At 38.8% G+C, this 16,754-nt stretch overlaps 1 protein-coding gene across 1 annotated transcript; it reads left to right on the top strand.

Moving 5' to 3' along the window:
* Nucleotides 1–4,343: 4,343 nt before the first annotated feature.
* Nucleotides 4,344–7,061, top strand: LOC145010315 (putative late blight resistance protein homolog R1A-3). Its single transcript, XM_078968872.1, has one exon. It carries the CDS (start codon nt 4,389–4,391, stop codon nt 7,059–7,061), a length of 2,673 nt encoding a protein of 890 aa, XP_078824998.1. The 5' UTR covers nt 4,344–4,388.
* Nucleotides 7,062–16,754: the final 9,693 nt, after the last annotated feature.

A 16,754-nucleotide genomic window follows, 5' to 3' on the forward strand; every position in this document is an offset into this window, starting at 1 on the left:
CGAATAAGATATGAAATACCATAATATACACGAACTGTAGATAGAAGGTAGTTTGAAAACCTTGGGACTAACATCCCGAACTAGTTACAAGATAGTTTGAATAAACCATGGGATCACTATCCCGAAACTAGATATAAGATAGATGGATAAAGCCATGGGATTATCATCCCGTACAAGATATAGTTCAAAACCATGGGATTACTATCCCGAACAAGATATAGATTCAAAACCATGGGATTACCATCCCGAACGAGATATAGATTCAAAACCGAAGCTGTGAATAAACTTATATTAATACATATTGTGAGTCGGGTAACCATGCTGATACGACAACGAGACCTCCTTGACGTTTGTCAGACGTCGGACGATATCCAGAATTTGTCATCCTAGGCGTGCCCGGCTAACTGTAGCTAGCAGTTAAGATGTGGGATTGTCAGTCCCGAATAGATCTATTCACAAATTCCTCGCTCTCCCTCCAGGAGACTCTGGTTACACTTCCGGGGAGGATTTACTGATCATCCATAAAGGGTAGTGACTACTCACAAACTAGTACTAAACTATTCACAGGATTCTCATACGATATCAAACATACAGAGATTATGAAACATGATACAGTGAAAATAGATACATACAAAGAAACTATCTGGCAATACATTCAAATGATACGGAGATAAACTGAATCAGACATAGTTTATCTAATAACTTTATACAGATATCAGTACATGATATAAAGAGAAATATAGAACCCCCAAATTATTCCCATAATAATTTGATTAGTTTGGTTATTTTCTTAACTAAAATCCATTTAGTTGTAATTGATAAATCATTCCTTATGCTCAGCATAATACATAAGGAGTAAAAGTGTTTATAAGTTTGCCAGATATTATTTGAAACACATCAATGTTATAATTCGAAAACAGTTATAGTTTGCTTGTATTCCCCCCCCCCCCTGAAAACATTCAAAAACACGAAAAAGGGCGTAGGGGTATGAACTCACCGGACGAGAAATGTGACGATTTGGATGCTAAGTGTTGGTCCGGGGCTTGCAAATGTACAAGGTTCCTAAGTATAATGTAAAGATACACATTTGTATCTAATTAGGACTTAGATTGATTATTTGATAGGGACAATTGCTTCTAGTCGCGAAAACACCCCGATACAAGTGTTTGGAGGGACCCGGGGGACATTTAGGGACACATATAGTTAGGATATTGAATTGGGACTTCAAAGGAACACTCCTTAGGGAGTTTACGGCCACAATGACCCTCTCCCCATGAGTTTATGACCGTAAACTCATGGTGGGGTGAGTTATGGCACAACTTGGCTTGTAACACTTAAGGGAATTTTTCTAGGTTTGGATTAAAGTCTTGTAATGGATTTTTAACATCAAAATGACTTATTTATGGGAGTTTACGGCCTAGCATAGACTTCTGGCCGTAAACTCCTTAATACCCATGAAAATGGTGTTAAATGATGCTAAAACAAAATCACATGTGATTACTAAATTTATTCCTAGGCCTTTTATGGATTTTCTTGAAATTTTGGAGGGGTTTTTGGAGTTTACAGCCTATGAGACCCCCCTCATGGCCGTAAACTCTCTTAGAGAGTGATTCTATATGTTTCAAGGCCAAAAACTTGATTGTAAGGACTTCTAAAATTCATTCCAAGGCTTTAGGGGTGTTATAGGGGTTAAATAACACTTTAAAATGAATTTTCACCATGTTTTAAGGAGTTTATGGCCCAAGCACTTTCCTTGGCCGTAAACTCACAATAATCCTTCAAAAATTATGTTTCAAGTGTCCAAAGGCTAAACCAAATGTTCTAAAATTCATATCTAAGCCTTCTTAGTGTTTTGGAAGGGTTTAAGGTCACAAAAACCCCATAAATATGAGTTTACGGCCCAAGCTTGTGCCTTGGCCGTAAACTCCTTCAAATCCTTCAAAATTCATGTTTAAATTGTTATAAGTCCTTTTCATGAAGTCATTAAGTCATATCTAGAGTCCAATTGTGTTTAGGAAGGGTTTTAGGGCTTAAAACCCCCTTAACTATGAGTTTACGGCCTAAGCTTCAACCATGGCCGTAAACTCACATTCAAGGCTTTAAATCATGAATAAATCCCTAATTTGGAAGCCAAATATGCTATACATTAAGGTTAGGAAGGTACCTTAGGGATTTGAGGCCTTAAAATTGAGTTTTGGACCCTTAAACTTGGATTTTAGGAGAGAGGTTAGAGAGAGAGTAGAGAGAGAGGGAAAAAGCTTCAAATGAAAGGTTTAACACGTTTATATAGTTCCTAAAACTTGGACACGGTGGAATTCTACCCGATACCGGCCTTAAACGAGGCTTTAGGTCGCACCCGATTAAGTTTCCGTCACCCGGCGGGGACGTTTCTAAAACTTATGAAATAAATATTTTGGGCTAATTTCATGAGTTCCTAAAGGGTTTGGACACTCATTGGATGATAATAAACATATAACTTTAATTAACTTAACCCAAAAACGACATCGGGACGTTTTGATATACGACGAGTTATACGGGTAGAATGGGTTTTTCGGCGATGGAAAACTTTGGGTTGTTACACGTTGTGAGATTGATAATAGCTCGTTCTCCAAAAGTTGTAGTCTCGTATCATTCTTATTTGAGAAAAGCGTCACAAACGTGTCCCAAGCTTCTTTCGGGGTGTTCTCATCCCGAATATGCTCCAACATCTCTTCTTCGATTGTGGTCTTCAAGGCAAAACATTGCTTTGCCTGCTTTGATTTTCCATTTACGTAAAGCACCATTAACGTCTTCCTCTGGTGGTGTAGTTTCGCTTCCACCAACGACCTCCCATAAATCTTGTCCTTGAAAGTAGGACTTCATACATGTTTCCCACATTTTGTAGTTGTTGTTGTTGAGTTTCTTGATTCCTCCGACGACTTGGAGATCACCCATCGTGTTGGCAGTACCTCGGTAATACCAAACAAGCTAGTTTCAATACTAAACTTGCAGAGTCACAAACTACTCACGATACAACGAGAATCACTCATTCTCACTATCAAGAAACCTTGCTCTGATACCAGATTGTAGAACACAACTCTTAGTGTGGGAAGCAACAAGACTTTTATTAAGACGCTTAAGAAGATCTTACACTTTGTGAGACTACTATACACTTTGCTTTCTTTGAGGCTTTCTTGGATACTTGGATGTTGGGATTATTTGGAGCAAATGAGCTCCACACCTATTTATAGGTGTTTCCACCTCCTTATAGGAAGTTTCTAGATCTACATATATTCATGGCTATTCTAGAACTATCTACCATATTCTATATCTATTACAAGCTTTTATATGTTTCTAGAATGTTCTATAATGTCCTAGATAAGTATAGACATTCTTGTGTCTTCCATAGTGTTCTAGAATGTTCCATAGCCTTCCAGGGTCTTCCATCTCGTTCTAGAGTATTCTAGAATCTTCCAGCATCTTCAACACTCCTCCATAGTATTCCATAATGTTCTAGAATATTCCAGATCATTCTAGAACATGCTAACTTCTTCTAGACAATAACATGATTCTATTGGGCTAGTGATGACCTTCAACATAAACATCTTAAATATAATTTATGGTAAAGGTTACACAATTTAATGATAATGCTAGCAATGTTTCTTTTTCTTTTTTTAGTGACTCTGTAGAAATGACAATGTATTTTTTCTTGTTTTTACATTTTGTGAAAAAAATAAAATGAATAATAGTAACATAATTATCTTTTAAAATAATAATAACAGTATACTTATCTTTTATCCATTAATAGCAACATACTTATCTTTTATAACAAATAATAGCAAAATACGTATCTTTTTATAACAAATAATAACAACATACTCATCTATGTTTGATGCTATAAAATAAAGTGTAACCAGTCCATTGTTTCTTCATTGATCGACCAGACCATATATAGACGGGTATAATACTAGTTTTATTTGTTGATTGTTGTTATATACTCTTTTAAAATAAAAAAAGTTATGTACTTTTGTTATTTATATGTTTCTAATAGGATCTTATATTAATATCGATCGTAAAGATATATTAATAATTGTTATAAGTTGTAGATTCTGTTTATATTCTAAATTTATAAGTTTATATATAAAATGTAATAAATATGAACTATTATCTGAAATGGAATAAAAAAAAATAATTAAAAAGTGAAAAGTGAAACATTTACTTTGTAGTTGGTGGATTGTAGGGACCATAATCCCATTTTGCAAAAAGACAAAGAGGCAGCCTATTTTGACAAAGAAAATATAAAAGGGTCCTAATAATTAATAGAACTTGCAAAACTGCTCTCAACTGTTTGACTGAATTCAAAACTTCAATACAGAATACAACTGTCCTTCAAGAGAGGAAGAAACAAGATGGCATACGCACATGTCCAGATGTTCATGGAAAAGTTGAAGCAGCTGATATACTCTACTGATATTCCAATGATCAACAACCCATCAATATTACGTGAAAGGCCTCAATTCCAAATTCTTTATGAAGAGCTGGACTCCATGATCCAAATCCTTTTCAACCTCAAAGACCAAAATCTGCACAGCTTTGAAAAAGTCAGAAAACTGAAGAAAAGGTTCATAGGTGCAGCCGAAGAGGCAGAAGATATTGTCGATGTCTTTCTATCTGCTGTCCACTGTAGAAATATTGGATACTCCCCTAGATCTGATGTCTTTCAGCCCTCTCTCCACCTTGAGGTTGTTATGAGATCAATCGAGTCTATCAAGATAGAGTTCATGACCATTAACATCGATAACATGAAGATGGACTCTTCTCTGAAAACTAACACACTGAAAATGCAATCTGCTGGAACTTCCCGCAGTAGAAATTCATTCGGATCGAAGAAAATATTGGAAAATGTCGTTGTGGGGATTGATCGTGATGTTGAGATAATACGGGACAAACTTGCTGAAGATGGAAAGCATCTGGATGTGGTCTCTATTATTGGTATGGGTGGAATCGGTAAGACAACCCTTGCTAACAAAGTCTTCACTGATCCTTTTGTTGTTTATCATTTTCATGTCCGTGGATGGGTCACTGTTTCACAGACATATGACAAGCGGGATCTGTTGATTCAAGTTCTGTCATCCATAGATGATCAATTAGAGCTTGAAGAAGCAACGGACTCTCAGCTTCATAAAATGTTGCACACGAGCCTATACTGTCAGAGATATTTAATTGTCATTGATGATATCTGGAGTACAGAGGCATGGGATAAGGTGAAGTTATTTTTCCCTGATCATAACAATGGAAGTCGAATTCTGCTTACTAGTCGCCTCACCAAAGTTGCTTCACATGCAAAATCACACGGACTCATTCATCATTTACAACATTTGACAGAAGAAGAATGTTGGGAGTTGTTGTGTGAGAAGGTGTTCCAAGGAGATGAATGTCCCAAATGGTTGCTTGAACCTGGAATGCAAATTGCAAAAAACTGTCATGGATTGCCTCTTTCTGTGATTGTGATGGCAGGAGTTCTAGCAAAAGAACCAAGAAGAAAAGATGTATGGCTAAAAATTTCTTGTAGTGTCCATTCGTACATGGCTAGTGACGAGAAAGGATGTCTGGAAACAATAGCATTAAGTTACGACCATCTGCCTCTTCACTTGAGAGACTGCTTTCTCTATCTGGGAGGGTTTCCAGAAGACTACCCGATCTCCTCACCAAGGTTGCTTTGGTTATGGATGGCTGAGGGATTTATACAAGAAGATGGAAGTCGAAGCTTGAAGGAAATTGCCAAGGGTTTCATGATGGATCTAGTTGACAGAAATCTTTTAATTGTAGAAAAATGGTATGTTTCGGGTGATGTCAAAGTTTGTATAGTCCATGATCTTGTGAGGCAGGTATGTGTGGAAAAAGGAAAAGAAGAAAGATTCTTCCTGAAAATAGACTGGCCACCATCTAAACATCATCTCTATGAGGTAATTATCACACATAAGCAACGCCGTGTGTTTACAAATCAAGATATTGACATTATGAGTTTGTCTCATCCGCCCACCCCAAGTATTCGATTGCTTTGTTGCTATCATACCAAAACAACCTTAACTCACAATATCTCAAAGTTTTTCCACTCCTTTGCACTTCTTAGGGTGTTAAGTCTAGAAAGATGTAAATTGATTGATTTTGCCCCCTGTTTAGCATTACTAATTCATTTAAGGTACCTTGAAATTTGGCTGTCATCGTTCCCAAGATCAATATGCAATTTATGGAACCTTCAAACCCTCCTTGTTAGAACAAGTTCTAGTTCTATAATTTTACCTAGTAACATATCAGATTTGGTGAATCTGAGGCATTTATGGTGTAACGCAGATCTTTATCTTCCTTCTATTGGAAAACCCATGAAACTACTGGAATTTATTTCGAAAGTGGTGTGGGGAGAAGGGGTAGATAATTTTCAGAAATGTTTTCCCGGGATCAAGGAACTTACATCTACTCTTTACTCCGACAAGGAAAATGATTTTGAAGTACTCCATGACCTTCAAATCTTGCAGTTAATTGGGTCGGGCTACAGCAGAAGGAGATCAGTTGAGGGAGAACTCCCCATAGGTGAACCAAACTTGGGAAAGAATCACATTATAATTAGGTTCCCTGCAACACTGAAACAACTTTTACTTGTAAGGTGTGGTCTACCATGGAGCGACATGTCGATCATTCAATCGTTACCTAATCTTGAGTTTCTTGTAATAAAAGACAATGGCTTTGAGGGAACCTTGTGGGAAACAGGTGAGGAGCAGTTTCAACAACTGAAACTCTTGGTGCTTGAAGAGTTAAATATCAAACAATGGGAAGCCTCAAGTATCAACTTTCCAAGTCTCCAACTATTAGAAGTGACGAATTGCATTGATCTTGAAGAGATACCCCTTGAATTAGGGGACATCTCAACGCTTTCATATGTTGTAGTTGAGAATTGTGGTGCTTCTCTTCTGGAATCCCTTCAAAAAATACGACAGGAGCAAGATAATGTGGGAAACGATGAACTGAAGATCATAGTTGATGGAACTTATATTCCCTCCTGTGAACCCAATCATGACGATTAATACATTTTAGTCGGAGTCACAACTGACGCCATGAATGTTTATTACATAACTTGTTGGTCTGTTTGCTACCTAGTACAGTGTATTTTGCTATTCTTTACCCAAAATATGGTACTATTCAATTTGATTTTTTCTCTTATCTGGTTGAATCTTTGTTTTTAGTCAAGTCTTTCTTAGCTGAGCTAGTAGGGAAAGAATAAGGCAACTTGGCATTATTTGTCTTGTATGAGAGAAAAAAATCTACTCCAACAATCTGAATTAAACATCCGTTGGGAGCAAACGTTTCAGTTAGTTGTAAGTTTATTACTTTTGACTGCATTCCATCATATGTATCATGGATGACTTTCGCTCTTGTGTTGAGAAACTTGGTCTCAACGCAAGATAGTTTTTTTTTTCTTTCTAAATATTGAATGCAACACTTTGATATGCAAAAACAAGATGCCACATAATGGAATTTCATTTCAACACTTTTTAAATGAGTTAAATTCTTGATTCAAAACATAAAGCAGACAATTCATGTACCAAAGGCCAGGTTTGTGCAATGCCAAATAGCATCTTTTACCTGGCACGGAAAGGGTGTTTTTGGATCCGTTTAATAGTGTTTCGGTTTATTCGATTTTTTAAAAATATTTAAACCAAAATAAACATAAGTTGGTTTAAATAGTTTTGGATTATACAGTTCAGTTAGCCGATTAAACCATTTATAATAGGAGTGTTGAATAAACCAAATTACAGATAAGTTGCAACCCTAGTTTATCAATAAAAACACATGCACTCTAGAAAATTTGTAAAGTAAAATTCGACTTCCGTTTTTACAACTTACTAAATCTTTTAACATTTAAGAAATTGCAAAGTAACCCAAATACTGAATAGCCCCAACCAAATATAAATATTAATCTAATTGCTTATTCGATGCATGTGAAATACTATAAAATTACCTAAAACCGAAATGAATCACCCAAAAACTTAATAGCCCCAACCAAGTAACCCAAGCCTTATTTGGGTTTGGTGGGTTATTCGGTTTTGTTTTATTTATGACACCCCTATAAAACATGAGAATTAGTATTCATTTCTTCTAAATCAAAACTGTACCTTTGAATGTTTAGTATATGCATTATTCAAGCATGCTAAAATACATCTTAGAGCACTCGCAACATTTATTAAGAGGTTCATCAGCAACTACACATGTGTGAACATCAAATTGAGCTACAAGGGAAACGTGGAAGTTCATCTTCGTTGGCTTGTCCGCATTAATCTCATGGAACAGAACCTCTGATTACAGTTCCATTAGGATCCACAAAACCAATACATATAGTAACCATTCAAAAGTAATTTCATTTTTAACCCTCTTAAAATCAACATCTTTCAACAATCTACATAAAACCATATTACACATTACCCAAATAGTCCCCAAAGTCTCAACTTTTTGGTGTTAAAGAATTACATATATCAACTTACACAACACAAGACACAATAAAAGTGAGCAAATTCATTAAAAACTATATAATCACGGCATTCACCACTGAAAAGTGAAACATCCTAAAAATACAGTCCAAAATTTTCATTTTAAAATCGTTATCAAAACCATAAAGATCATCACCATAATATAAAATCATAAAACATGTATCTCAAAACATCATAACATCTGTCAATATCTCAAAATCTCATATCAAATATCAGAGTAAACTCTCAAGCTAGAAAAATTGTGGTGTGTGCCATGCGATCATCCCGAGCCTTTCCCTTTGCTAACTAAAGTACCTGAAACCAAAACGAAAAATTGTAAGCATGAAGCTTAGTGAGCTCCCCAAACTACCACATACCATACAATAACACATAATAGCACATACTGGGCCTTGCCCATTGCATCGGGCCCCGCCCGGCATCGGGCCCCACCCGACATCGGGCCCTGCCCTACATCGGACCGAAGTCCGGAATACATATCATAGAAACAAGCACATAACACATAAGCATATAACACATAAACATAATAAACTTCCTCGGGCTTGCCCTGACATCAGACCGAAGTCCGATACACATGGCAAATAACATATAAGCTAATTCTTCATCGGGCTTGCCCTGGCATCAGACCGAAGCCCGGAACATACAAACAAATACATGCAAGAATCACAAAGACATCAAGCATACAACATCCCTCAGATTTGCCCTGGCATCGGACCGAAGTCAGAAACATATAAACTGCATCGGGCTATCCCAGGCATCGGACCTAATTCCGGTATACACTAACATACATGAACGGGCCAACATTGGTGCCTTCGACCCGTTCCTACCGGAGGAAAACTCACCCCGCAAAGTTGTCTGTGAAATCTCGCTGTGAGGAATATCTGATAGCTGCTCCAATGTCTCCTCTGCTATCAAAATCACAATAATACTTAGTCAAGATCTAAAAATCCTTCTTAGGGTAAAATGACCATTTTACCCTTGGTCAAAGTCCATATTCTGGTCAAAGTCAAAGCCAAGGTCAACTTCCAGTCAACCCGACTTGCCGAGTTATCTGATAACTCATCGAGTTCTATGCCATCAAACCCATGATTGTCACACCCCAAAACCAAGAACGGCGGAAACGTTCTGGGGCGGGGGACGTCATGTAAAGTATCACAACACATTATAACAGTAAATAAGCAAACAACATCATCCATTGCATTAAATATATAATTTTAATACAAGCGTGTTCCGTACAGTTATAAACACCAAAAAGTAAATCAAAATAATAAGATGAGTCTTGAATGCGCTCCATCTTCTCAAAAGCTGGCTTCGGTACCTGTCTACTGACGACCTGAGAATACAAGTTATTTTGAAAGAGTTTATCAGCATTAAGCTGGTGAGTTCATAAGTATTTTAGTGTCGATGTTTGTATCAAAACGTTTGAACGTGGTTTAAAGTATGAGTTTGTAAACATTGGTGATAAAAGTATGTGAATGTTTGTAAGTGTTTGTAAAAGTTTGAAGCTCTCAGAAAAACCTATATTTTCTATTAAAAGTAGCCTTCTACCAAGGCGTAACTGTTTTGTATGTTCTTTTGTTGTAAAAGTGTGTAATTTTCCCAAGTGTAACTATCATTAACAAAATATTGTTTGTACATCAATGTTAAGTGAAATGATCACTAAATATATGTAAAGGGTAAATTAATGTAGTACTGTAGTGTTGTATTATAGGAACTACTGTTGTACTACCTACCTTAAACCGAATTTATATGAAGGTAACATGTGATTAATTGTACCATACTATCGACTAGGTAACAACGACAATGTAGGTCGTAATAAGGTATGGCGTTTGGCACCAGCAGACATGCAGGTCCGGCTGTAGCTAGCAGCAAGGTGTAGGATAGTCAATCCAGTATAGATCTATACGCAAACTCACGCTCTCCCTCCAAGAGAATCTGGCTACAACTCGGGCCATGACATTGAAGGCATGCTCTGATACAGTGGATCACAATTTTGTTAATGTATTCATGTGTATGTAATGTATTGTTACTTGTTCTAGTATCGTTGTATATGTTCTCTTTCTAGTATAGTTGTATATGTCCTTCTTCTAGTATAGTTGTATATGTTCTCTTTCTAGTATAGTTGTATATGTTCTCTTTCTAGTATAGTTGTATATGTTCTCATAGTAATGTAATGTATATGTTCTCATAGTAATAAGTACTGACTCATGAATGAACTGACTCATTGAACATCTCATTGATCTAGAAATAGTATAAGTATTATCCTGTGCTACCCCGATGGTAACTTACTAATGATGTAACTAGTACGTATGAATATGGAAGAACTTTTATGACTATATATGTACACATGATATATAACTAATATTGAAACGACCTTCGGACGGATACCCGATATTCCACCAGACCACATCTCAACGACGAAAAGGAAATAGGGTGGGCAGGCCTTCCTAAGCCTTTTAAACATTGCTTATATAACTATACATACATGGGCATGGAATTTATAAAAGTATAACAGAGTTTAAGTAAAAGTATTTGATAAGTAAAAGAGTTTATAAAACATTTTGAATAGTAATAAAATCATTGGTTTTGTAGTTATTAATCACATGTGATTGATGTAATAACTATAAGTATTCAACTTGTATCCCCCCCCCATAAAAGCATTTAAAACATTTAAAAGTATTTCAAAGGTTAGTTAAAGGGTATGAACTCACTTGTAGTGAGTGGATTGGATTGAAGTGTTGGATACGGTGTTAGGTGACAAATGAAGACTTGCACACACGCACGAACCTAGTTATCATATAATGAACAAATATATAACTAATTAGCCAAAATATAACTAATAAATTAAGTTGGGACACTCTAGAACTTAAAAACACTTTGTTTCAAGTGTTAAAGATCACAAGGATTGCATCCAAGTGCTGGTAGGGCAAAGCTAGGGTGTTTGGAGTTCAAGGGTAAACTCCTTTGGAGTTTACGGTTTTAATGATCTTTACTCAAGGAGTTTGCGGCAGTAAACTCAAGGTTTTACGGTCGTAAACTCTAATCCTTGTAACCATGTGTTGTTTTGAGGTTTTACAAGTCTTTTGAAGCACTTCTACTTGGTGGTTTGGCCTTTGGTAGGGACTAGGGCAACAAAAACACTACTTGGAGGAGTTTACGGACTCATGGCCATTTCCCTTTGGGTTTACTACCGTAAAACCTTATGGAAAAGGGGTATTTCCATGTTTTCAAGTCCTTAACACAACTGGTAAATTGGCTAGGTTAGTTTTTAGGCCTAAGGAAGGAATATGACCCATTTAAACACACTTTAGGGTGTTTACGGTTTTGGGAGCTCCCCAAACCGTAAACACCTAAAAATGGTGGTCTTTGGTGTTTTTCAATGCTTAAACACATCAAGGAAAGGTTTAAACATATCAAGGAAGGATTAAACATCAAAGTAGGGTTTAGATAAAGACTTAGGCACACTTTGGTGCCATTCTTGGTGTTTACGGCCCAAGAACATTCTTGGATCATGAACACCTCAAGCCTTGTGTTCTTGGCATATTTTCTTGATGTTTAAATGTAATACTAGCTTAATAACACTCAAGGATGGAAGTACTTACTAATAGGAAGCTTGATTTGAGCTAAAAGTCCAAGAACACTTAGTGTGTGTTCTTGGTGTTTTTGGAAATCTAGACAAAATACATAAATGAATGGATGAATAGATGCACAAACACTAGATTAAGTGTTTTACCAACTTGAAATGGTTAGAATACTTACAAGTTTGAAGATCTTGAATATGTTTTGGGATGATACTTGAAAGGATATTTTGGAGTTTACTCTTTTGATATTTGGGGAGTAAACACAAATGGCTAGTCTTGGGGAGTAAACTCATGCTTTAAGCATGAGTTTATGTTTTTGGGATGATTTTTTGACCCAAACATAATAGTTTGGCCGGGAAATTCTAAGACACGAGGTGCTTGCGGTTTTTAAAATTCAAAACCCGAGACGACACTTTCTTTCACCCGTTCGCTTAAAAATAATATTAAAATTATCAAACGAACTTTAAATTTCTTAAAACTAAGAAATAATTACATTAACTTATGATAAGAAGTGGTTGACTTTTAGGGTTTGACCGAATGGAAATTTCGGGTTGTCACATCATCCCCTTGTTAAAGGCAATTTCGTCCTGAAAATAAAGTCTAAACAAATAAAGTAGTTACAAATAACTAAGCAAAAAGATGAGGATATTTCAGTTTCATCTGGTCCTCACGCTCCAAAGTGAATTCTGGTCCTCGCTTGGCGTTCCAGCGAACCTTCACAATCGGGATACGGCTTTGCTTCGTCTGCTTGACTTCTCGGTCCATGATCTCTATTGGTTCTTCCACGAAGTTGAGGCTCTCGTTGATCTCGATCTTGTCGAGTGGGATTACAAGAGTATCGTCGGACAGACACTTTTTCAAGTTAGAGACGTGGAATGTAGAATGTACGTTAAGAAGTTCATCGGGTAGATTGAGTTTGTAAGCTGCAGGGTCGATTCTTGCAAGAATCTCGAAAGGCCCTATATATCTCGGATTAAGCTTCCCATGCTTACCAAAACGTATTAATCCCTTCCAGGGTGAGACATTAAGAAGGACTCGGTCTCCCACCTGAAATTCCAAAGGTTTCCTTCGCTTATCAGCGTAACTCTTCTGTCGGTCTCTAGAGGCTTTCAATTGTTCATGGATCTGAACGATCTTCTCTGTCGTTTCCCGAATGATTTCCGGGCCTGTGAGAGTACTGTCAAAAACTTGCTCCCTAGCTAACTGGGTATCACCCACTTCAGCCCACCACAGAGGGGATCTGCACTTTCGGTCATAGAGGGCTTCAAATGGAGCAGCCTTGATGCTCGTGTGATAATTGTTATTGTAGGAAAACTCGACAAGGGGTAAATGAGTATCCCATGACTTTCCAAAGTTAATCACACAGGCTCTCAACATATCTTCCAGTGTTTGGATGGTCCTCTCACTTTTCCCGTCGGTCTGTGGATGGTAGGTCGTGCTCATGTCCAGCCTTGTTCCCAGGGAATGTTGTAGCGATAGCCAGAATCTTGAGGTGAACCTACTATCTCTATCGGAGATAATGGATATAGATACACCATGCAGTCGTACGATTTCCCTAATGTATATCCTCATAAGCTTCTCCATCTTGTCAGTTTCTTTGATAGGCAGGAAGTGTGCAGACTTGGTCAATCTATCGACGATGACCCATATGATATCAAGGCCACCTGTTGTCTTGGGCAACTTGGTTATGAAATCCATAGTGATCCGCTCCCACTTCCATTATGGAATCTCTGGTTGTTGTAGTAAACCGGAGGGCTTCTGGTACTCGACCTTAACCTTTGCGCAAGTAAGGCATTTACTTACGAAGGTAGCAATCTCTACTTTCATATTAGGCCACCAGTATAACTTTTTAAGATCCAGATACATCTTATCTGAACCTGGGTGGACGGAACACCGAGTGTTGTGTGTCCAGATCTGGTTCATGAAATATAAGGCTCCGCCACCCTTAGATTCTAAATTTTTATCCATTCCTCTAAGGGATTCACCTGCCACGTTTTCAGGCTTCAAAGTGTCAAGCTGAGCAGCCTTAATTTGTGTGGACAAGTGTGAATGGATAGTCATAGTCAAAGATTTGACTCTACGACCAGAATATTCCTTCCGACTTAGGGCGTCAGCTACTACATTGGCTTTACCTGGATGATAACGAATATCGCATTCATATTCATTGAGTAGTTCGACCCACCGTCGTCGTCGCATGTTGAGCTCCTTCTGATCGAATATGTGTTGTAAACTCTTGTGGTCGGTAAAGATAGTGCTCTTCGTACCGTAGAGGTAATGTCTCCAGATCTTCAGGGCAAACACAACTGCCCCCAGGTCAAGATCATGTGTGGTGTAGTTAACTTCGTGTGTCTTCAATTGTCTCGAGGCATAGGCGATGACCTTACCCAGTTGCATCAGAAAACAACTGAGCCCTTGATTTGACGCGTCGCAATGGACAACGAAGTCTTCTATCCCTTCGGGGAGGGACAGTATTGGTGCGGTGTACAAGGCTCGCTTGAGCGTTTGGAACGCTCTCTCCTGTTTCTCTTCCCAATCAAAGGCCATGCCTTTCTAGGTCAGTGTTGTAAGAGGTTTCGCAATTCGGGAGAAGTTCTGTATGAACCTGCGGTAGTAGCCAGCGAGACCTAGAAATTGACGAATTTTTGTTGGCGTCTTCGGTGCTGACCAGTTCTCAATGGCCTTAATTTTGGATGGGTCCACGTGGATTCCTTCTTTGCTTACCACGTGTCCTAAGAATTCGACTCTTCGGATCTAAAATTCACATTTAGAGAACTTCGCATAGAGCTTCTCCGTTCGTAGAGTTCCTAGAACCTATTGCAGGTGATCGCCATGCTCTTCCTTACTTCGGGAGTAGATCAGGATGTCATCGATGAAGACAATGACGAACTGATCCAAGTAAGGTCGGCATAATCTATTCATTAGATCCATGAAAACTGCGGGCGCATTGGTCAATCCGAACAGCATCACCACAAACTTGTAGTGTCCGTAACGAGTTCGGAAGGCTGTCTTCAGAACATCCTACTCTAGCACTCGTAACTGGTGATATCCGGATCTTAGATCAATTTTGGAAAAGTAGTTCGCCCCTTGCAGTTGGTCAAATAGATCGTCTATGCGAGGCAGAGTGTAACGATTATTGACCGTCAGTTTGTTGAGTTCTCTGTAGTCGATACGCATACGAAATGATCCGTCTTTCTTCTTAACGAACAAGACCGGTGCTCCCCAAGGTGAGAAACTTGGTCTTATAAAGCCCTTGCTGAGTAGTTCGTTAAGTTGACCAGATAGTTCCTGCATCTCTGCTGGTGCTAATCGATAGGGCGACTTGGCTACTGGGGTAGTTCCTGGGACTAGGTCGATTTTGAACTCGACCTGTCGTTGCGGAGGTAATCCTGGTAGCTCTTCTGGAAAGATGTCGGGAAAGTCGCTCACTACTGGAATGTTCTTTAGCTCTTTCATTTCGAGGCTCGTATTGACAATGTGATCAAGGAATGCATGGTATTCATTATGTAGATACTTCTGTGCTTGAATACTTGATATAATATGAAGACTCACATCGGGTTTGTCACCGTAGATGATAAGAGTTTCGTTAGACGGGAGGTTTAGATGGACTGCTTTCTCGTAGCACATGATGTCGGCGCGATGAAGACTCAACCAATCCATGCCGATGATAACGTCGAAGCTTTTAATCGAGATCGGCATAAGGTCGATTGGAAATGAATGGTTATCCAGAGTTAGGGTACATCCTAAGTATATGCTATTCGTGCTTTCAGTTTTTCCATTAGCCATCTATACTGTGAATAGTTCCTTAAGTGTGTGTGGTTGTTGTTTAAGCATGCAAGCAAATCTATGGTTCACGAAGCTTCGCTCCGCTCCACTATCGAACAGAATGCATGCATAGGAGTTATCGAGGAGGAACATACCAGTCACCACCATCGGGTTAGCAACTGCTTCCCCATGGCCTATCGCTAGTACCCTCCCTACTCCGCCAGCATTCTTTGCTTTGGGACAGTCCCTCTTATAGTGGCCCACCTTGCCACATCCATAGCAGGTCTGGCTCACGCCAGAGCCGGGGACTTGGGTGATTGGCCTTGTCGGAGATTTACAGAAACGGACAGTGTGTCCTTTCCTGTTGCAGTTAGAGCACTGTATTTCACGGCAGGGGCCATTGTGGTGGTAGTTGCATTTGTTGCACTTAGGCAAACTTCTAGCATACTGCCCCGCCGGGGCAGTAGCAGCAGCAGGGGTTATTGCGGCATGCACAACCACAATTTGCTTCTTCTTGGCGGCTCTCTGTTTCTTCTTCTCATCCCGGAACTTCCACTTAGTTTCAGCGGGTTTGGAGGGTTCCGAGATGTCTAGGGTTGTTGTTGATGATGGGGTTTTGACTCCATGGTCAATGAGTCGCTGTGCCAATCGCTTGGCACTATCAAAGGTAGCAGGGCTTGATGATAGGACATTCCCCTGATACAGAGGCACTAGCCCCCATATGTACCTCTCGATCTTTTTCCCCTCAGTGGGAACCATATTGGGGCAGAGGGCCACCAGTTCGTTGAATCTGGCGGTATATGCGACTATGTTGGAGCCCTTCATGGTTAGGCTCCACAGCTCCTGCTCCAATTTCTAGATCTCGCCCCTCAGGCAGTATTCCTCAATCATG

The sequence above is a fragment of the Lactuca saligna genome, chromosome 8 (assembly GCF_052625555.1).
Source record: "Lactuca saligna cultivar CGN05327 chromosome 8, ASM5262555v1, whole genome shotgun sequence".
Taxonomy (NCBI): domain Eukaryota; kingdom Viridiplantae; phylum Streptophyta; class Magnoliopsida; order Asterales; family Asteraceae; genus Lactuca; species Lactuca saligna.